Consider the following 22,452-nt stretch of genomic DNA (forward strand, 5'->3'; position numbering starts at 1 on the left):
TTTACTTATATATTAGAACAATTATATTATGTATAAAATGGTGATTAATCAGGAAAAATGCTAACTTATTCAGTGCTATAGTATTGTTGTCATCTGTTTTCTGTAGTCCTTTGAAGATTTATTCTTCCCTTGAAATTGTAGACCATCTGTGGTTGCCAATGGCAGCCATTTTCTGAACATTGCCACTGTAACAATATTGTAACAAGAAAAATTTGCATTATTGGCAAGGAATGCTATAATAACAGGGATAACAATATTTCTGAAGCATCTGCTTCCAGCTTTGTAATCCAATTCCTGTTGAAGTTGGCAGACTTGATCATTTTTCAACACATTTGTTAGTTTCTCTGATCTTTTATTTTGTATATGGCCATGGGTTTTTATGTGGTATTATATTTGGTTTAAATATCTTTTGATTTTTTTTTCTTAAAATCCCGTTTGAACAATGGTCTGTTAACACAGGCAGAAAAGGAAATCATTACAGAGGCTGTTTTGAAAGCTGTGCAAGTGGAGAGGGAAAAGATGGAAAAGATCCAGATGGAGAAAAGAGAACTCTGGGAAATTGAGCGTGGCAAGGACCAAGAAAAATTTGAGCAGGCTATCCAGGAGGCATTGCAAGAGGAGAGGAACAAAAGCCAGGTGAAGTATGAATTATGCAAATTTACGATTTTTCAAATCTGGATCCGCTTCTGCGTTATTTGTTCATGGATCTTTTTCTGGTTGGTTAGATATAATGAATGGTGTGCCACAGAGATCAGTGCCGGGGCATTTACTTGTTACAGTTTATGTAAAGCTCTTGGATGAAAACACTGAGAGTATCGTTGCTAAATTGCTGGTGACACTGGGTTGGAAAGTAATTTGTAAAAGGTGACATGGGAAGGGCTGCAAAGGAGTTTAGAAATTTCAGGTAAGTGGGCAAATATTTGGAAATAGTGTGGGAAAATGTGAAATTGTCCATCTGGCAGAAAGAATAACAAGAAACATCTAATCTAAATGTTGAGAGATTGGAGCTCTGTGTTGCAGAACAATCATTGTGTTCCAGTGCGTGATTGGCAAAAGGTTGAAAATTTTAACAATGTGCAGATACTGAAATCCAACATAAAAATGAAATTATCTGCAGAAGTACTGCCACACTTGGCCCAGAGTGTCAAAAGATAAGTACAGCCTTGAAGTCCAACGGAGCCTCTCTTCAGGTGATTCCCATCATCGCAACACTATTTAAACACATCACCATGGACATTGTGGCTCCCCTGGAGAAGAGCAGTAGTGGGTTTGAGTGCATCCTTGTGGTCTGTGATTATGTCACCAGATTTCCTGAAGCATTCCCCTTGCCCTCCATAACTACTCTCAAGATAATCTGTGCTCTCATCCAGTTATTTTCCAGAGTGGGCTTTCTGGAGGAGACACTTACCGACCAAGGCACCTATTTCACTTTCTGGCTGATGTCCACATCACACTGACAGTTTGGTGTCAGTGTCATCTGCACCAGTTCCTACCATCCCCAGACTAATGGACTTATAGAAAGGTTTAATCAAACCCTGAAGTCCATGTTGAGTCAGTTGCTTCTGACACTGGGAGGGACTGGGACAAATGGCTTCTATTACTCCTCCTTGTTTATTGGGAGGTACGTCAGGCCACCACTGGGTTTTCACCTTTTGAACTCCTCTGTGGATGGACTGTCCGAGCTCCTTTGGATCGGCTTTGCAGCAACTGGGAGGAGAAGTGCCAAGATAAAGCAGGAGAAAGATTGTCTCACACATTCTGCAGATGTGGGATCATCTTGACCAGTATAGTGAGGAAGCCTACTAGAGCACGATAAAGGCACAGAAAAAACAAAAGCTTTGGTATGATGCCAAAGCCTGATGAAGGAAATTGTGTCCAGGTTAAAAGGTCCTGCTTCTTTTTCCTACCTCGAGCAATGAGTTGCTGGCCAAATGGCAAGGTCCTTATGAGGTTTTGAGGAAGGTAGGTCCTGTGAGCTATGAAGTATTCCATCCAGAGAAGGGAAAATGGTCCCAGATATGCCATGTTAGCCTCTTGAAAGAATAGAAAGAGAGGGAGGAGGCCAAGATGTCCCTGATGATGCAGAGGGTGGAAACAGAGGAGGACAATAATCAAGATCTCGGGCAATGGGAAACCTCAACACAAGCTCATCTCAGCCACTTTGAACCTCACCAAAAGACAGCCCTAAAAGGTCTCTTCTCACAGCATTCTACTTTTGTTTAAACTACAACTTGGGCATACCAACTTGATCAAGCACCCCATCTGTTTAAAAGGTGACCAACTTATTCATCAGAGACCATACAGAATGCCTAAACATCTTGTCAGTGCCTTGAAGATGAAGATGAGGTCAGTGTTGGAACTGAGTAACACTGAGCTATCAAATAAAGAATGGTGCAGACCAATAGTTAATGTTCCTAAACCTGATGGTTCCCTGAGGGTGTAAGATCAATGCCATCTCCAAGTTTGATGCTTATCCAATGCCATGGATAGATGAGCTAGTGGAGAGGTTGGGACATGCTCAGTATATCATCGCACTGGATTTATGTAAAGGTAATTAGCAAGTTCCGCTGGATGAAATGTCCAAAGGATACACTGCTTTCCAGACCCCACTTGGCCTTTCATGCCGCTTGGCCTGTGTGGAGCTCCACTGATGCTTCAGTGACTCATGGACTGCTTTGACAGGGGTGTGAAGAGTTCAGCATGGCTTACTTCAGTGACATGGTGTTTTTCAGCATGAATTGGGAAGACCATCTCCCACATGTCAGGCAGGTCCTGGGACAGCTAGCCTCATCAGGTCTTGCACTCAACCTACAGAAATGCAAGTGGGCGAAGAAAGAGACCCAGTACTTGGGATATTAGCTTGGGAATGGGTTGATATGCCCTCAATTGGACAAGGTACAAGCAAATCAGACCAGCCCCCCCACCCTCCACAAAGAAACAAGACAGGTCTTTGCTTGAACTGGTTGGATAGCATCAACATTTCATACCATGGTTTGTTGAGGTGGCAACTCCTCTGACCAATTTGACGTTAAAGTTTGCAAGGAATCCTATATACTGGACAGAGGAGTGTGAATGGACTTTTGTAAGTTTAAATGGGGAGCATTAGAGTCGTTAGTCTTGATTTCAACAAGCTCATCCTGGTGCAAGTGGAATAGGGATAGGTGCTGTCATGGCCCGGAGAAGGTGGCAACAAGAGGCCTGTCTTATATCTGAGTAGAAAGCTGCTACTCTGTATTCAACTGTTGAGGAAGAGGCTCTGGCTATCAAGTGGGCCCGAGACAGTCTATGCTATTACCTCCTTGGCTGGGAGTTTGTTTTGAAGACAGACCACCATGCCTTGACATGGATCCACATCATGAAGGATCAAAATGCTAACATTACCAGATGGTATCTAGCCCTGCAGCCTTTCCACTTCACAATCCGTAACAGAGTGGGCAGCCAGAATGTCACTGTGGATTATCTCTCCCATTTATCCAATTTAGGTAATCTAGAAGAGAGGGGAGGGTAATGTTACAGAGCAGGTCAGCCACAAGTAATTTCTTCCTCCTGCACCCCTCTCAGTCCCAGAAGCCCTGCAATTCTCATTATCCCTGCCTGGCACTGCTGATGTTATGCTTATCAGGTGCACGTGCTAGGCTAATGCGCAATCTGGACACTTTTGTTTGTACTTGCATGCACTAGAACAGTGGCATTCTTTGAAACGTCCAGTTTGTTTTTGCTTCCAGTCAGGGAGGGGACCTGACTGATGGGTGGGATGTCTTAAAAAAAGGTGCCTGTTTGTTGTGGCACATGCTCTGTGCTGACTCAGTGAAAGAGATCATTTTGGGGGATGGGGAAGACTGCTGGCTCCTGGAAAGTGGTTAGTTGTTTGACTTTGTTATACAATGTCGTTGTGATCGTATTGTGATGAATGTATTGTTGAACATTTCTGATTATAAAGAAGGATGTGAAATCCTGTGTTTTGGTTTTCGTGTAATCATGGCAGACCTGCTCTGTCACATTATGTAAACACCCAGCAGGTCAACTGGTGTCAGTGGAAAGAAATGGTTAAAGTTTCAGGTTGAATGCTGAGAAAGACAGAAAATTTTGTTTTATGCTGCAGCTTGGCTGGAGAAGAGATGAAAAGTATAAAGGGAATGTTTCTAATCACACGAGAGAGTGATTCCAGTGATTCCAGAGAGGTGCTCAGAGGGAAAGAGGAGGAAAGAAAAACACTCAGTGGTCACTTTATTATGTACACCCGTCCATCTCATTAATGCAAGTATCTACTCAGCCGGTCATGTGGCAGCAAGTCAATCCATCAAAGTATGTAGACATGGTCCAGAGGTTCAGTTGTTATTCAGACCAAACATCAGAATGGGGAAAGAAATGTGATCTTAGTGAGCAACACACACAAAATGCTGGAAGAACTCAGCAGGCCAGGCAGCATCTATAGAGAAAAGTACAGTCGACGTTTCCGGCTTCCAGCATCTGCAGATTTTCTCTTGTTTGTGGTGATCTTAGTGACATTGACTGGAATGGTTGTTGGTGTAAGAGAGGGTGTGACTTGAGTATCTCAGAAACTGCTGATCTCCTGGGATTTTCAGGCATAACAGTCTCTAGAGTTTACAGAGAACGGTGCGAAAAACAAAAAAAAATCCAGTGAACAGCAGTTCTGTGGACAAAAACGTCTTGTTAATGGGAGAGGTCAGAGGAGATTGGCCAGACTGATTAAAGCTGTATGCAGGTGAAAGTAACTCAGACAACAGCAGTGTGCAGAAGAACATCTCTGAACACACAATATATTGAACCTCGAAGTGCGTGGGCTACAGCAGCAGAAGACCATGAGCACACACTCAGTGGCCCCTTTTTTAGGTACAGAAGGTATCTCATAAAGCAGCCACTGAATGTAAACTGCAAATCAGATTTAACAGACTTAGTATTTCAGATGCAAAAGGACAGGTATGCTTAGGCCATTGGTTGGAGCACGTTTGAAGTATTATGCACAGTATTTCCTCTCTCATTTACTGAAGATATTAAAGTTTTGGGAACAGTTCATGGAAGATTTAAAGACTTGTTATCCGGAGTGATTGAATTGCCTTGTGAAAAATGATTATGCTTATATTTGTTGGAATTAGAAGAATGAAAGGGGAATTGATTGAAATAGTTCTTGACCCATCAGAATCTTACTGAATAGATGTGGAGAGAATGTTTCCTCTTGTGGGAAAATCCTTCATAAAGATTATAACATGGAATTCCATGATTTCATTCTTCAGAGAGACATCTTTGAAGTGGTGTAAGTAATGCAATAATTATCTGCTTCATAAAAATAAAGTTATGTGTGTCAGTCAGTCACAGATATATCCAAGCTGGCAGATTTGTATCAAAACATTACCATAATATTGATCCCTCTTGCAGCTTTTGGTTGAACAATTGTTCTCTCTATTCAGACGTTTTTCTACATATTCCCAACATCTTATTCCTGTTTTTCTATATAATATCTTCCTACTTATTCATTTTGAGTCACAGCATTCTCAGCCCAAATGTTCCATCTGTTACACCAGTCCTGAAATCCCACATACCACAAGTTGCTAATTTTGGCCCATTAATTCCTTGTTGGTCATTCATAAAGCAGGGATTTATCATCGAAGGTGTGGATATTCAAAGCAGACAAAATTGGTTGCAGCTCTGTTTCTCTAAACCTGTTTAGCATATGTCAGAGCATACTTATAGGCTAGGGAGCACATAGACAGAACTTAAGTTTTTCAATTTTGACACATACTCACAATACGAATACTTAATCTAGATGTTCCCTGAAACTCGACTTGTATTTTGACCTGCTGATAGAACTCCATCCTAGTAATAAAAGTATTAGCAATTGTGTTTATTCATCTGACTTATTAAAGACTCGTCACTGCTGACCATTCCCTTTTGATCTTATGATGAATTAGTCAATGGCATGATGTGGCTGAACAAGACTGGAAAAGTGACAACGCAGGGAGATGAATACTGATAAACAAAGGCTTTTGCAATTATATGAAAAAAATGAAGGTTTTCTTAAAGAAGTAAAATTGAGATAAAGCCTGAACTAGTCTAAAGCTATAATTAGCAATTTTGATTCACTTGCGCTTCACAATGAACAAAGGTTGGGGTTGATGCATATTATTTTTAACAATCTGATTTTGCTAGCTACTATCTTAAAAACCAAAACTAACCAATGAATTCAAGCAGAAATGATAACTCTTGGGAGCAAAACAAAATCAGGTACTCGCATATTTGTGAGATAGCAATGCTTTGTCTTAGCTAGTGTTACGATAGCTTATTCGATGAGTACTTGCAAGAGGTCAGGGAATTTAATGAAAGTAACAATGATACTTTTAGAATCCTAATGTGAGATGTATGAAGAACCTAATAATTAAACTAAATTATACTTTTATTTTATACTCATAAAAAATGTATTACTGGAAGGGAGGGCAGACTATTATTCCACACTTTTATGGATTACATCAATGCAGGGGGCAACGTAACACACACAACAAGCTGGAGGAACTCAGCAGATCAGGCAGCATCTACAGAGAGGAATAAACAGTTGATATTTTGGCATTTTTTAAGTTGTTTATAATGTTGTGGGGTACACTTGAATGGCATCAACAACTTGGCAGAAATGTGGAATAAAAATGGTGTTGATTTTATTCTAGACATTATCTAGAATGCCTGGCAAAACTAAAGCTGGCTCAGTAGGTTAGATGGCAAATATCCAAGTGGACTGCTGAGCTGCCTTTTCTGGGGGTAGGATCTTTCCCTCTCTTTAAATTTACATCTTGGAAATCTGTAAAGGTAATTATTTTGAGACTTAATAAGCCAAAGAGCTCCGAACCAGCCTCCCAATTTGTTGGTTTTGTAAATCTAAGGTTGCTTAAAATTCCAGTTCCCATCATTCTATTTTCAGATCACATGGTGTTTGCTGCCCTACAGCTGGGGTGCCTCAATTAAAATTTCTTACCCTCGTCTGTAAATTAACCCATGACTTAGGTCAAGGGTACTACTGTCTCAACACTAAGATTACAGCAGTTCTTCAATACTTGCTCCATTTCTTTTTAATTTTTTGCTCCACATTTGGCTATTATGCTCATTATTGCCTTGGTCCTAAATTCTGGAATTATTTCATAAACTTCTCTTACCTTTCCTGCACTTTAGGAGGCTGTATATAAGTTATCTCTATGGCCAGGTTTTTTGTTACCTCTCCTAATTCTTTTACATGGCTGCCTTGAATTTTGTTCATTGATTGCTTCAGTAAGATTATATAGAAACAGGATGAGACCTCATGACCCCTTGAGATGTTGTAGCTGTTTAGTAGAAGCATGATGCACCTTGTACTTAGTCCACTTTTCAGCTTGTTTCATCTATTGCCCTAAAACATATGAATTGCCACACTGAGATAGTGATTAGGATATTGTATGTTGGTTCAAGAACCGAATGGTTGAAGGGAAGTAGCTGCTCTTGTTAGCACTGTGGAACTTGAGGTTTCTATTCCTTGGAATCAAAATCAAGTATATTACCGGCACATGTTGTGAAATTTGTTGTGTTGTGGTGGCTGTACATTGCAATACATAATTAAAAAACTATAAATTACAAGTTAAAATATATAAATTAAATAGCAGTGCAAAAAGAGAGCAAAAAAAAAACCGCATTGAGGTAGCGTTTATGGGTTCATTGCCCATTCAGAAGTCTGATGGTGGTGGCGAAGAGACTCTTCATATAATGTTGAGTGTGTGTCTTCAGGCTCCTGTACCTCTTCCTCAATGGTAGCAATTAGAAGAGGGCAGAGGGGACGTCCTGGGTGATGGGGTTCCTTAATGATGGATGCTGCCTTTTGCGGCATCACCTTTTGAAGATGTTCTTGATGCTGGGGAGGCGAGTGCCTATGATGGAGCTGGCACTCCATCATAGGCACTGTGCTGTGGCCCCTCTATACCAAATGGTGATGCAACCAGTTAGAATGCTCTCCACAATAGGTCTGTAGAAATTTGTGAGTGTCTTTGGTGACATACCAAGTCTCCTCAAACTCCAAATGAAACATAGCTGCCACCTTTGTAGTTGCATCAATATGTTGGGCCCAGGATAGATCTTGAGAGATGCTAACACCCAAGAACTTGAAACTGCTCACCCTTTCCACTGTTGATCCCTCAACAAGGACTGCAAGCAGATGGCATGGCCTAAATGCTGGGGATCTTTGATAATCGTTGTTGCCTTCTTGAGGCAGTGCCTCATGTAGATTCTTCCAGTGGTGTGGAAGGGAATGCCCATGATGTTTTTGACTTAGTCCTCGACTCTCTGAAGATTTTTGCACTTCTGAATTTCCGTACCAGACCTTGATGCAACCAGTTAGGATACTTCGAGCAGTATATCTATAGTAGTTTGTCAGTGTTCAAAGCCATATTGAAACTTCCAAGAATGTAGAAAGACTGGCCTGCCTTTGTGATTGCATTGATATATGCTACATCGGGCAGGTCACCGGGTGTGTTAATGCCCAGGAATCTGAAGCTCCTGACCCACTCCACGCCAGTCCACCAATGTAGACTAGTGCATGTTCGCCTTCCTTCCCAACCCTGAAGTCAGCAATCAGTTCTTTAGTTTTACTGATGTTGAGCGAGAGGTTGTTGCAGCATCACTCAACCAGTGGTCCACTTTCACTCCTGTATGCTGACACCTGTCTATGTGTTTTGACTGTAATAATGTGGGCTTCTCAAGGTGCTCCAGTTTGCTCCCAATTAAGGATATCCTGGTTCATCATTTAAATTACTCTGAGTCTAGATGATGTTAGCAGAATTAGATACCAGGAGTTGAATGGAATCCAGGTTACCAGGAAATAAGTGGGAATTGATAAAATTACTTTGAAGTCTTATGTAAACTCAATGGGTTCAATCCTACTTGATGAGCAGATATAAATAAGAAATGACCTACTATGAAGGCTGTCTTCCAAATTCAAAAAGGCTCCCTTTCTTATTTTGACACTATGTACCAGCTGTTTATTTTAAACCCTCTTCCAGAGCAGAATGCATTTGTAGGTATTTCCATGTTGGACCGTGCCTTTCTGGAAACCATCAGGTCTAGATGACAGGAGGCAGAAGAGGGTGATTGAGGGTGCTTTTCTTAAACACAAAATACTCTGCAGATGCTGGGGTCAAAGCAACATGCACAACAAGCTGGAGGAACTCAGCAGGTCGGGCAGCATCTGTGGAAACGAACAGTCAAACGTTTCGGGCTGAGACCCTTCATCAGGACTGAAGTGGGGGGAGGGTGGGAAGGAGAAGGCTGGTAGGTGCCAGGTGAAAAATCAAGGGGTGGGGTAGGGGAAGCAGGGAGGGGAGGGGATAGGCAGGAAAAGTGAAGAAGGAATGTAAGGGGAAAGCACTATGGATAGTAGAAGGAGGCGGAACCATGAGGGAGCTGATAGGCAGCTGGAGGAGGAAGCAGAGTGAAACTGGGAGGGGGAGGGAATTACCGGAAGTTGGAGAATTCAATGTTCATGCCGAGGGGCTGGAGACTACTCAGATGGTGTATAAGGTGTTGCTCCTCCAACCTGAGTTTGGCCTCATCGTGGCAGTAGAGGAGGCTATGTGTGGACATATCCAAATGGGAATGTGAAGCAGAGTTGAAGTGGGTGTCAACTGGGAGATCCTGTCTGTTGTGGCGGACTGAGCGGAGGTGCTCGACGAAGCGGTCCCCCAATCTGCATCGGGTCTCACCGATGTAGAGGAGGCTGCACCGGATGCAACAGATGACCCCAACAGACTCTCAAGTGAAGTGTTGCCTCACCTGGAAGGACTATTTGGGGCCTTGAATGGTGGTAAGAGAGGAGGTGTAGGGACAAGTGTAGCTCTTATGCTTGCAGGGATAAGTGCCAGGTGGGAGATCTGTAGGGAGGGATGTGTGGACCAGGGAGTCACGGAGGGAACGATCCCTGCGGAAAGCGGAGGGTGGTAGAGAGGGAAAGATGTGCTTAGTGGTGTGGTCCTGTTGAAGGTGGCAGAAGTTGCGGAGGATAATGTGCTGGATCTGGAGGCTGGTGGGCTGGTAGGTGAGGACATGGGGAACTTTGTCCCTGTTGTGGTGACGAGAGGATGGAGTGAGGGCCGAAGTGCGGGAAATGGAGGAAATTGATGACGGCAGAAGGAAAACCACGATCCTTAAAGAAAGAGGACATTTGAGATATCCTGGATCGGAAAGCCTTATTCTGGGAGCAGATGCGGTGGAGATGGAGGAACTGGGAATAGGGAATAGCATTTTTACATTTGGCAGGGTCTGAAGAGGTATAATCAAGGTAGTTATGGGAGTCAGTGGGTTTATAGAAGATGTCAGTGGACAGTCCGTCTCCAGAAATAGAGATCGAGAAAGGGGAGAGAAGTGTCCGAGATGGATCAAGTGAATTTGAGGGCTGGGTGGAAGTTAGAGGCAAAGTTGATGAAATTGATGAGCTCAGCATGGGTGCAGGAAGCAGCACCAATGTAGTCGTCAGTGTAGCGAAGGAAAAGTTGGGGAGCAGTACCAGTATAGGTTTGAAGTATAGACTGTTCCACATAACCAATGAAGAGGCAAGCATTGCTGGGGCCCATGCGAGCGCCCATAGCTACACCCTTGGTTTGAAGAAAATGGGAAGAGCCAAAAGAGAAGTTAATAAGTGTGAGTACCACTTCCACCAACTGGAGGAGGGTAGTGGAGGAGAGGCACTGGTGAGGTTTATTGTCCAGAAAGTAGCGGAGAGCTTTGAGGCCTTTTTGATGGAGAATGGAAGTGTATTGTTTGGATATCCATAGTGAAAATGAAGCGGTTGGGACTGGGGAACTGGAAGTTATTGAAGAGGTGGAGGGCATGGGATGTATCCCGGATGTAGGTGGGGAGGGACTGAACTATGGGTGACAAAATGAGTCCAGGTGGGCAGATACAAGTTCGGTGGAGCAGGAGCAGTCCGAAACTATGGGTCTACTGGGACAGTCAGGTTTGTGGATCTTGGGGAGGTGGTAAAACCGAGCAGTGCGGGGTGTGGGATTTATGAGGTTTTTGGCTGAGGATGGAAGGTCTCTGGAGTTGATAAGTTCAGTGATTCAGATTCAGATTCAGTTTATTGTCATTTAGAAACCACAAATGCAATGCAGTTAAAAAGTGAGACAACGTTCCTCCAGAATGATATCACAAAAGCATATGACAAAACAGACTACACCAGAAAATCCACATAACGTTTGGCAATCCCCAATCCAGCGTCCAGAGAGGCTACTATGTATTAATATCGTGCTACCATCTTAGCGCATTCCCTGGAAAAGAGCTCCAAATCCACCAGATAAACAAGACCAAAAACTAAAGCTACAAGACCTGCACATAACCACATAGTTACAACAGTGCTAACAATAGCATAATTGATAAAAAAAAACAGACCATGGGCACAGTAAAAATAGTCCAAAGATGTTAAAGGGCTGTAAGTTCAAAAGAAATCTCCACACAGTTTCCACAAGTCCCCAGGGTCCCGACAGACTCGCCATTCCACGCCGGCAGCAGAAGGGAATACCCCCGCTATGGACTTCCAAGGTGCCACCCGACTCAGCCTTGCAGATGCAACACACAATGAAAGCTCCGTCGAACCCAGCCTCGCAGACGCAGCACACACCGAGTGCGACCTGACCGCAGTGGAATCCGAGTCCGTCGAACCTCCGAGCCGACGACCATCCCCTCCGGCACAGCTTCTCTGAGTACCATCCTCTGCCGAGCGTATTAAGACGGACCCGCCAACGGCCATCGGCAACACGACCCCGAGGACTGGGGGCCTGTTCTTCCCAGCAGAGTCCCGGACCTTACAGCAGCAGCAGCAACGAAGGTCTTCCTGGAGATTTCCCGATGTTCCTCGGTGCTCCCACGTCCATTTTCAATCAATTATGATTGCGCACAGCACCCCACTTCACAAATAACAGATAATCAGCTCCGGAGTGGCTGCTGCAAGCTGCGTCGCACCGCCATCTTGGAAAATCTGTGACGGTACGGGAGGCGATGGTTTGATGTTTTTGGTGGGGTCCTGTTCCAGGGGTAAGTAAGAGGAGGTGTCAGAGAGCTGCCGTTTGGCTTCAGTGAGGTAGAGGTTCGTCTGCCAGACTACTACGGCACCACCTTTGACTGCGGGTTTGATGGTGAGGTTAGGATTAGTGCGGAGAGAGTGGAGGGCAGTGCGTTCAAAGGGAGTGAGGTTGGAACAGGAGAGAGGAGTGGTGAAGTTGAGAAGTTTGATGTCTCGGCGACAGTTGGATATGAAAAGATGGAGTGCAGGTAAAAGGCCGGGGGGGGGGCGGTGCCCACGAGGAGGAGGAGGGTTGAAGATGGGAGAAGGGGTCATCAATAGGGGGAGGGGAATCCTTGTTAAAGTAGTAGGCTCGGAGACATAGGCAACGGAAGAAGAGTTCAGAGTCATGACGGGCATGGAACTACTGAGATGTGGATGGAGGGTGACAAAAGTGAGGCCCTTGCTAAGGACAGAATGTTCTGCCTCAGAGGGGATGGTGAAGACAGGGCAAGGTTTGGGACTGGGGTCAGAGGAGGGTAAAGAGTGGGAGGTTTCAGGAGAGAGAGGGGGGTTGGGATGTTCAAGGAGAGCGGGGTTGGGGGAGGATGAGGGATCGGAGGAATGGAGGGGGATGAGGGTACATTCCTTATATTCCTTCTTCATCTTTCCTGCCTATCCCCTCCCTACTTCCCCTCCCCCACCTCTTGATCTTTCCCCTTACTGGTTTTTCACCTGGCACCTTCAAGCCTTCTCCTTCCCACCTTTCCCCACCTTCTTTATAGGGCCCCTGCCCCCTCTTCTGTCCTGATGAAGGATCTCAGCCCGAAACGTTGACTGTTCATTTCCACGGATGCTGCCCGACCTGCTGAGTTCCTCCAGCATGTTGTGCATGAGGGTGCTTCTCTGACTTGGTCTGTAACTGGTGATGCCCCACAGTGAGCAGTGCTGTGAACATTGTTGCTTGTTGTATATATAAATAACTTGGATGAGAATTTAGGTGGACTGATTTGTTGGTAATAACAAAACTCGAAGCACTAGGTGGAGATGAAGGTTGTGAAAGGATTTAGAGGAATGTAAACTAGATGGAAAGTAAGCAATGGCAAATGAAATTTAATGCTGATAAGAGTGAGGTAATGTATTTTGGGATGTTAGATACTAACAGGATATATACAGTAAATGGCAGGGACCCTAGGAGTGTTGATAGTTTGCAACCTTGAACTATTAGTATTTGCGGAGGAATACAAACCTGAAATAGTAATTGAAATACCAAACAGTGATTCATTAACACAAAATACTCTGCAGATGTTGTGGTCAAAGCAGCATGCACAACACACTGGAGGAACTCAGCAGGTCGGGCAGCATCTGTGGAAACGAACAGTCAGAGTTTTGGGCTGAGACTGAAGAGGGAGGGGGCAGGGGCCCTTTAAAGAAGGTGGGGGGAGGGTGGGAAGGTGAAGGCTGGTAGGGGCTAGGGGAAAAATCAGTAAGGGGAAAGATCAAGGGGTGGGGGAGGGGAAGCAATTAAGTGATTCATTAATGCATCTTTTAGGGTATACAACAATAATAATGATGATTTGACAGAGTGGTATTCATCTATTTCAGTTCATCAGTGTACTTTGCTATTTGTGCATCTCCTGTGGATTTGGGATTAATACCATAGTGACTTCTGGATTTCTTTCTACCCCACCAGGAAGCCATCAAGGAAGCAGTAAGTCAAGAAAGAAAAAAAAGTAAGAAAGCTATAGAGGAAACAATACAAAAAACCAAAGAGGATATGGCAAAATATATCAAGGAGCAAAAGAGGGTAAGTGATTTGAAATATATGTATATTCTACCAATCAACTATGACTTTTATTTTTCATTTCATAATGACTTGGATCATTTCTGAATTTTACTCTGTTCTTTTCTATTGGCTAACTCAGTGTCAGCCGTGGATTTTACTGAATTGTAAGGTTGAAGGCCTTGCAAAGAATTAGATTTAGTTGTTGAATGAGCATAAAAGTGAAGTTGTAGTAGAGAAAATAATGAATTGGTTTTTTTCTAGGAGTTTTTATAAGCTCCCCTTTCTAGTCTGCCATGTGAAAACACCAAATTACAATTCATGAGAACAGTAATTTATATGAATCTAGTACTGTTTAGATTTAGGAGGATTGCAAGTAACTAAATAACGTACTTGACATATCTGCATTATGCTTCACTGTCACTGTTTATGTGCCTTAAACCCTTTGATAATTACCATATGTAAACTTGTTACACAATTTTTAAACATCAGACTATATAATAGTTAATATTATCTTATGTTCTATGTAATAATTAATGTTGTCATTTTTTGATCATTTTTAGAAATTCTTATGTCCTTAGATTCTTGGCAAATGCTGCCATTAAACACAGTTGTCTTGATGTAGATTTACTGAGTACAACAAGAAATTAAAAGCTATTTTTATTGAACCATCAATTAATTCTGGCTCGTGATTTTTGACAAACAGTTCATTCATTAAACAGAGATGTCATGAAATAATTTATATTGCATTTTAGTGGACAGTTTTGGTTGCTTATGGTGAGGAGTCGTTTAAAGTAGCCAGTTAATCTATCAGCACTCAGCAGAATCCTGTCCAGTCTTGGGGAAAATATGAGATCAGGATTGAACCTGATTTCCTGAAGCTGAGTGTGTTAACTGCAGTGATTGTAATTCTTTCCTTGATTTATTCCATTTATGAGTTTAAAGTTTAATTGTAAATCTGTACAAGTTGAATAAGCTCCTTTCACCCGAATGTTCATGGTTATCTCTATCAATAGTTCCTTTCTCGTTGTAAGGAAATAATGATACTTGCAACAGAGTAAAGCAACTTATATAACTTTTAAACACGAGATTCTGCAAATGCTCCAGAGTTACACACACGAAATGCTCAATAAACAATTAATCAATGTTTTAGGCCGAGACTCTTCATTAGGACTCCTGATGAAGGGACTTAGTCAGAAGTGTTGACTCTTCATAGATACTACCTGACCTACTGAATTCCTCCAGCATTTTGTGTGTGTTACTCTATATAATTTTTGCTGTTTATTCTGTATTTTTACATATTTCACTCCCTTATCAATAATTTAATTGGTATCATTTATATATGTGGAGAAAATGTTGTTGCAATTGCATATGTGAGAATCCAATCCTTCCTTGTAACATCTTGGTAACTCTCTTCTGACCAAATTGCATGCAGTATTTCTAAATGTGGCCCAATCAACGTCTTGTACAATTGCATGATGTCCCAACTCTTAAATTCCATGCCGCTTCCTGTGAAGGCAAGAAAACTGAACACCACCTTCACTCTGCTTCTGAGTGCCCATTTTCAGGGAGCAATGAATTTACACCCTGGGATCCCATTTTGTGCCAACTCTTCTAAGATCTCTCCCATTTAATGAAAATATCTGGACAGTATCAGATACCCAAAATGCTGCATTACCTCACATTTGTCTGAATTAAATTCTATTTGACATCAGTCTGCCCAACTGATCTATGGTCCTCTGTAATCTTGGGCAACTATCCTCACTATGTACAGCTAATATAATTATCTAGTTTATTTGCTTTTCAATTTTTATATGCTTGAATGCCCGTGGATGTTCTTAGTATAGCTATGGGAGTCAAAGTTTCACATTAACTTCTTTAAAACATAGAAGAGTACAGTTTAGTATGTGCAGAAATCTACAAAGAGTTTCAGGATTATTTGGAGTCATTATATTTGTATAATATGGGGGTAGTTATTTAAACTGTGAATGAACCAATTAGACCATAAGACCATAAGATATAGGAGCAGAAGTAGGCCATTCAGTCCATCGTCTTCTCCGCCATTCAGTCATGGTCTGATCCAGTTCTTCCAGTCATCCCCATTTCCTTTGATGCCCTGGCTAATCAAGAACCTATCTATCTCAGCCTTAAATGCACCCATTGAATTGGCCTCCACACCCACTCGTGGCAACAAATTCCACAGATTTACCACCCTCTGACTAAAGAAATGTCTCTGCATTTTAACATTCAGAATCTTTCTATGAGATCCCCTCTCATTCTCCTGAACTCCAGGGAATACAGACCAGGAGCTGCCAGATGTTCCTCATGCAGTAACCCCTTCATTCCTGGAATCATTCTTGTGAATCTTCTCTGAACCCTCTCCAATGTCAGTATATCCTTTCTAAAATAAGCAGCCCAAAACTACACACAGTACTCCAAGTGTGGTCTCCTGAGTGCCTTATAGAGCCTCAATATCACACTCCTGCTCTTATATTCTAAACCTCTAGAAATGAATGCCAACATTGTATTTGCCTTCGTCACCACCGACTCAACCTGGAGGTTAACCTTTAGGGTATCCTGCACAAGGACACCCAAGTCCCTTTGCATCTCTGCATTTTAAATTCTCTCCCCATCTAAGTAATAGTTTGCCCGTTTATTTCTTTGTATGGCCATACACTTTCCAACATACTATTTCATTTGCCACTTCTTTGCCCATTCCCCTAAGCTAGCTAAGTCTTTCTGCAGGCTCTCTGTTTCCACAACACTATCTGCTCCTCCACCTCCCTTTGTATCATCGACAAATTTAGCCACAAATCCATTAATCCCATCGTCCAAATCATTGACATACATCGTAAAATTCAAGTTGATCAACGCGTCATTCTTATAAGGAAGCAGCACTATTAAAAGTGGATGCCTCAAAGAATAAAGTGACTTATCTGATTTGGAATCTAGTTATGACTTGAAATATGTTGGCCTTTTAAGTATTCATTATGATATGCCTGGAGGGATGAACATGTCCAAGAATAGCTCAGCATTATAGACTGAAAGCAAAATCAAGTCCTACATGGAATTAATTTAATCAGTGTTAGTACCAAGTATCTTGGTGCTTTTCTAATGTTGATAATGGATGTTGCTGTAAATACATCTTGAAAATTTCTCTGGAGCATCAGAAGCTGAGGGCAGATCTGATAGAGGTTTACAAGATTATGAGAGGCATAAATAGAGTGGACAGAGTGCATCTATTTTCCAGGGCTGCAATGTCTTAATACCAGAGGGCATGCATTGAAGTTGAGAGGGTGTAGGTTCAAGGGGTATGTGAGGAGTAAGTTTTTTTTACTCAGGGAGTGGTAGATGCCTGGAATGTGCTGCCTGGTATGGTGGTAGGGGCAAATATATCAGAGGCTTTTTAAGATAGGTGTCTTCCTCAACAAGGTATTGTGTGAGGGACAAAGTAATTTGGACCTCCGTGTTCAGGTTGATGGATTTAACTCAAAATGTGTATGCCAGGAATTTGTCCAATGTACTCCATAATAGGAGTATTAGCCTCACATTTGTATCACTAAAGATCAGTCTTTTCCTTGTTATTTGTTTTCCTCATCTTATTTTTCATATCTGAAGTTTCTGAGCAAAGCTGAAAACTTGATTAATTTGGATGTGCTGTGAGTAAGGAAACCCGTGTTACAGAAATTACACTTTACAGTCAAAAAACTACAGCCTATTTTAAATAGAAGATGAGCAATAGATTGTGATCATCAGCTTTATGATGATTATTATTAGTGATAATGTAATTTTCCAGATTTGCTGTGGACGCGTTTTACTTTGTTGTTCTCGTAATATTTACGTAACCCCATCTGAAAACTGGGGCTAGTTGTTTCTTAAGAACTTGATTGATGTTGGGAAAACACTTTTACGGTAACACATTGGATGCCTTTTTACATTTGGTTACTTCAAGGTTCAGGTGAGTTATCTCTCCCATATTTTGATCACATGGATAAATTGCCTTGATTGGATTCTTAATGCTGAAAGATGGCCAAAAATGTCAGGCATATAGTAATCCATAAATCCATTTAAGAAGAGAAGGAGTAGGGTATTAAGGTATTCACGGCTAGTTTGTATTTAATGTGATGTTGGCTGATCTATAACTAAAGCTATACCTGTATTTGCCCTGTTTTCCTTGAATACTTCGGGTAAGAACAATGCTCAGTCTTGGATTTAAATTCACAATTGACTTAGCTATTTGAGAGTTTCAGGTTTTTGCCACCCTCTGTATTTGTTTCATAACTTTAGTCCTTAAAGGTTAGGTCTGGCAGTAATTTACTTTATCCCTTAATATTAAACACTCAATCCAGTGGGTTCCCAACCTTTTTTATGCCATGGACCAATACCATTAAGCAAGGCTCTGTGGATCCCAGGTTGGGAACCCCCTGGTGTAGATACTCTTAAGTCTGCCTACAGACTTTGCTCAATATGAAAGCACTCATTAAGTACCTTTTACCCTTCTGTATTCTAGCAATGACTGCACTCTTTGTATAACATAGAACAGTGCAGGCCCATCAGCCCATGATGCTCTGTTGACCTTTTAACTTGCTCAAAGATCAATCTAATCCTTTTCTCCTACATAACCCTTCATTTTTCTATCACCCATCTGTCTGTATAAGAAGTTCTTAAATCTCCTAATTATCTGCCTCTGACTTCACCACCACACCTGATGTACAATGCACACACCACACTCTGACATCTCTTCCCTCCCCCACCCCCTTTTGTTTTCCTCCAGTCATCTTAACATTATGCTCTTGTATTAGCTATTTCCACCATGAGAAAACAGACTGATGTTTTCATATAGAATTATGAAAGGGATAGATAAGATAGAGGCAGGAGAGTTGTTTCCACTGGTAGGTGTGACGAGAACTAGGGGACATAACCTCAATATTTGGGGCAGTAGATTTAGAACGGAGATAAGGAGGAACTGTTTTCCCCAGAGAGTGGTGAATCTGTGGAATTCTCTGCCCATTGAAGTAAATATGTTTAAGACAAGGTTGGATAGATTTTTGCATACTAGAGGAATTAAGGGTTATGGGAAAAAGTAGGTAGGTGGAGATGAGTCCATGGTCAGATCAGCCATGATCTTATTGAATGGCAGAGCAGGCTCAACGGGCCAGATGGCCTTTTCCTGTTCCTATTTCTTATGTTCCTCTGTTCAAATTTGGGTTGTATATAGTTATGAATTACTTCTACACCTTCAGCAAACCTTTTGCACCAGTCCCTTAGATATATAGGCCAGATTTCTCCTCATCAAAACCTATTATTTTAAGAGCCAAACATGATATTTTAATTATCTACAGTACGTAATGTCTTAACAAGCCTGTCACTTTGGAACTCTTGCTTTAAATCACATGGATGGGAATCCTTAATGACACTTTTCAATGGCTGAATTTCCATTGCTTACATATTTTAGAAACTTCATATCATTTCAATATTTGCTTCAGCATTTGTTTTCTTGGCATGTCTAACAAGCTGTTCTCTTTCTCATTTATAAATATTAATGTAAGTTTTAATTCAGCATTTCCACCATTTCAACTGTTACCATTCTTAAATGACTCACATTTTTTCTTCAAACTTAAAATATTTTGTGCTTAGTTTCACATTTAGTTTCATACTCATTTTTTTTTGCTTTTTGATTTTTCTTTGGATTTTTTCCCATCACCAAGCTCTGTTGTAGTTTCGGCCTTTTTGCGTGTCTTTTACTATGGTTTTATGTTTTCCTTTGTTTCTTTGGACTCCCATGGAAGTTTATTTTGGCAAGTGGTCCTTTATAACAATGGACCTAAATATATGTTGAAAATCGCTTTTAAATCCACTCTACCATTGGTACGTTGTTTGCTTTCTACATTTATGCATTGTACTGGCCAGCTGGTGGTGTGGTGGCATCAGCACTGGACTTCAAGGCAGAGGGTCCTGAGTTCAAACCCAGCCAGTCCCACCTGGGCAGCAGCTGTACCTATGTTGAAGAAAGGCCTGGCAATCTACTTCCGTATCCTGCCATGAAAACCCTATGGACCCTACGGTCCATGAGGTCACAGAGAGTCAGACTCGACTTAACAACTGAATAGGTAGATATACCACTTTATACCTGCCACCAGAGGGCTCAAACACTGAAATCTGAAATGTTAATGCCAATGAATTCTTGTTGTTATCTCACTAAATCTCATTGCATCACTGAAGCAATTTCATCATTAATCACCAAGGCTGCTATTCATCCATTATCATTTTCATTATTTTTCCTTGTAACTAGTTTTTTGGTATTTACATTAAGTTCCTTGATCTTGCTGTTTTACTCCCTTGCTTCAACAATTGGCATCATGTCCTAATATTCAAATTTTGCCAGCAATTCATTCAATTTGTCACCATTTAACTAGTGTATTTAAATCATCTTGTTTCTTCTTAATTTTTTTCCTGCTAGTTCAAATGCTTTGCATCCTTTAGTATTCATAATTGAAAAATTGGAGGTGCAAAATGGGCTATGATGTCTCAGCTCAGGGTTCTCATAAGGTTAATTTGCAGGTTGAATTGGTAGTAAAGAAGGCAAATACAATGTTAATATTCATTTTGAGAGGATTAAAACATTAAAGCTGCTGCTAAGGCTTTATAAGGTTTATAAGGCATGTGGTATGTTGTGAGGAATTTTGGGCCCTGTATCTCAGTAAGGATGTGTTGGCCTACAAGAGAATCCAGAGGAGGTTAACAAGAATGATCCCAGAAATGAAAGGCTTATGGTATGAGGAGCATTTGACATCTCTGGACCTGGACTCAATGGAGTTCAGAAGCATGGGGTGGGGGAGGGTTTTTCATTGAAACTTATCGGATTCTGAAAGATTTGCATAGAATGGGACATGGAAAAGATGTTTCTATTAGAAGGGGATTCTTGGATCCGAAAGTAAAACTTCAAAATAATGGAATGGCCCTTTAAAACTGAGATGAGGAGGAACTTATTTAGTCAGAGTGGTAAATCTGTAAAATTTGTTGCTGCAGAGGGAGAATAAGATTACACCTGTGCAAATCCTTGCAGCATCTGGTGGACCTGTGACCTGCCTCAGAGACCAACGTCAGAACATCATTCAACAGTGTGAACCTTTGCAAGGCCTGATGGTGTGTAGCTGGTTGGGCTCTGAAAACCTGTGCCAACCAACTGGCACCTTCAATCTCCCACTGCTGCAGTCAGAGATTCCCACCTGCTTCAAAAGTGTGACAATCGTACCAGTGCCCAAGAAGAGTAGGGTGAACTGTCTCAATGACTATTGCCCATTTGCACTCACATCTACTGTCATGAAGTGCTTTGAGAGATTGATCATGGCTAGAATCAACTCCTGCCTAAACAAGCGCCCGGACCCACTGTAATTGGCTTATCACCACAATAGGTCGACAGTGGATGCAATTTCACTGGCTCTCCACTCAGCCTTTGATCACCTCGACAATAGCAATACCTATGTCAGGCTGCTGTTCTTTGACTACTTTGACTAAAGTGTTCAACATCATCATACCCTTAACTCTAATCAATAAGCGACAAAACCTAGGCCTCTGTACCATCCTCTGCAGTATTTTCCTTCTATGCACTGTATTTATATGACACTCTCGAAGTGTCCTAATTCAGGCAACTTCCTGCTTTTCTGCTCTGGGCACAAAACCAAACTTATTAGCCTGATTCTGTGCTGGTTATTGAAGCTTGAAAGATGATAAAACTAGATAAATATACAAGCTTTTGACTTTGAGGTTGAATGGTTTATTGGTTGAAACAACTTGAGGTGACATAATAAAATGTGCAATATTGTTGAATGAGAGGTAATTAGCATTGAGGATGAATGAGAAAATCCAAAGTAGTCAAGCTGTAAAGATCAAAATAAATGAGCGATAACAAAAGGAAGTAAATAATAAAAGTAAATTAATGTGTTCATAAATTAGGTCCATGTATGCTATAAAGTAGTTTTGTTTTTTCTATTAGAATGCTGGTAAAAGAAATAATACTACAATGTGTATATTATCTAGAAGCATGTCTCAAAGTATCTTTTGTTTCTGGCATATGAAGCAAGTAATTTGAAAAAGAAATATTTTTCAATTACTTGTTGCGGTATCAGACTTATGATACTGTATATTTAAAATTAATTAGACCTAGAAAATATTCCCAATTTTTATTTTTAGCTATAAGATATCTTTCTATCTACCAATGCCATACTGTACGAAAATGACTAGATTACACCTTTTGATATAATATTCTGGTCATTATGATGAGAGTATTGAAAATGATCAGAGTAGCGGGACACTAAAGTCACGTAAAGGAGTTCAATTTAGTGATGAATAAATTCCGTTTGGAATTCTAAGGGACAGTTCTTTATCCAATATGGTTTGAATGTATGCAGCAAGTGTTAATCATACCAAGATAGTTGATGCCAGGATGCTGAGGCGAATCTATAAGGATGAGAGAGAAACAGAAGAAGAATGCATTATATTTGTCCCACATTTGTGCAGGTTGTCAATTGACAACACAATGATATATGCCAATGGTTTGGGTGCCTTTAGTCTCTGGATGTTTCCTTTTTTTATTTCTAGAAGTGTGCATGTTCAGTGCTCTTTGATATGGCTATGGCTGAAAGTG

At 41.4% G+C, this 22,452-nt stretch overlaps 1 protein-coding gene across 1 annotated transcript in view; it reads left to right on the forward strand.

Moving 5' to 3' along the window:
* The window catches only part of LOC140734847 (coiled-coil domain-containing protein 91-like), a 173,289-nt gene that overhangs the window by 121,380 nt on the left and 29,457 nt on the right, over positions 1-22,452 (forward strand). The window contains exons 12-13 of the mRNA XM_073059432.1: positions 460-636; positions 13,716-13,829. Coding sequence (XP_072915533.1) covers positions 460-636; positions 13,716-13,829 — 291 coding nt within the window. The remainder of the gene's footprint in view (positions 1-459; positions 637-13,715; positions 13,830-22,452) is intronic.

The sequence above is a fragment of the Hemitrygon akajei genome, chromosome 10, assembly GCF_048418815.1.
Source record: "Hemitrygon akajei chromosome 10, sHemAka1.3, whole genome shotgun sequence".
NCBI lineage: Eukaryota > Metazoa > Chordata > Chondrichthyes > Myliobatiformes > Dasyatidae > Hemitrygon > Hemitrygon akajei.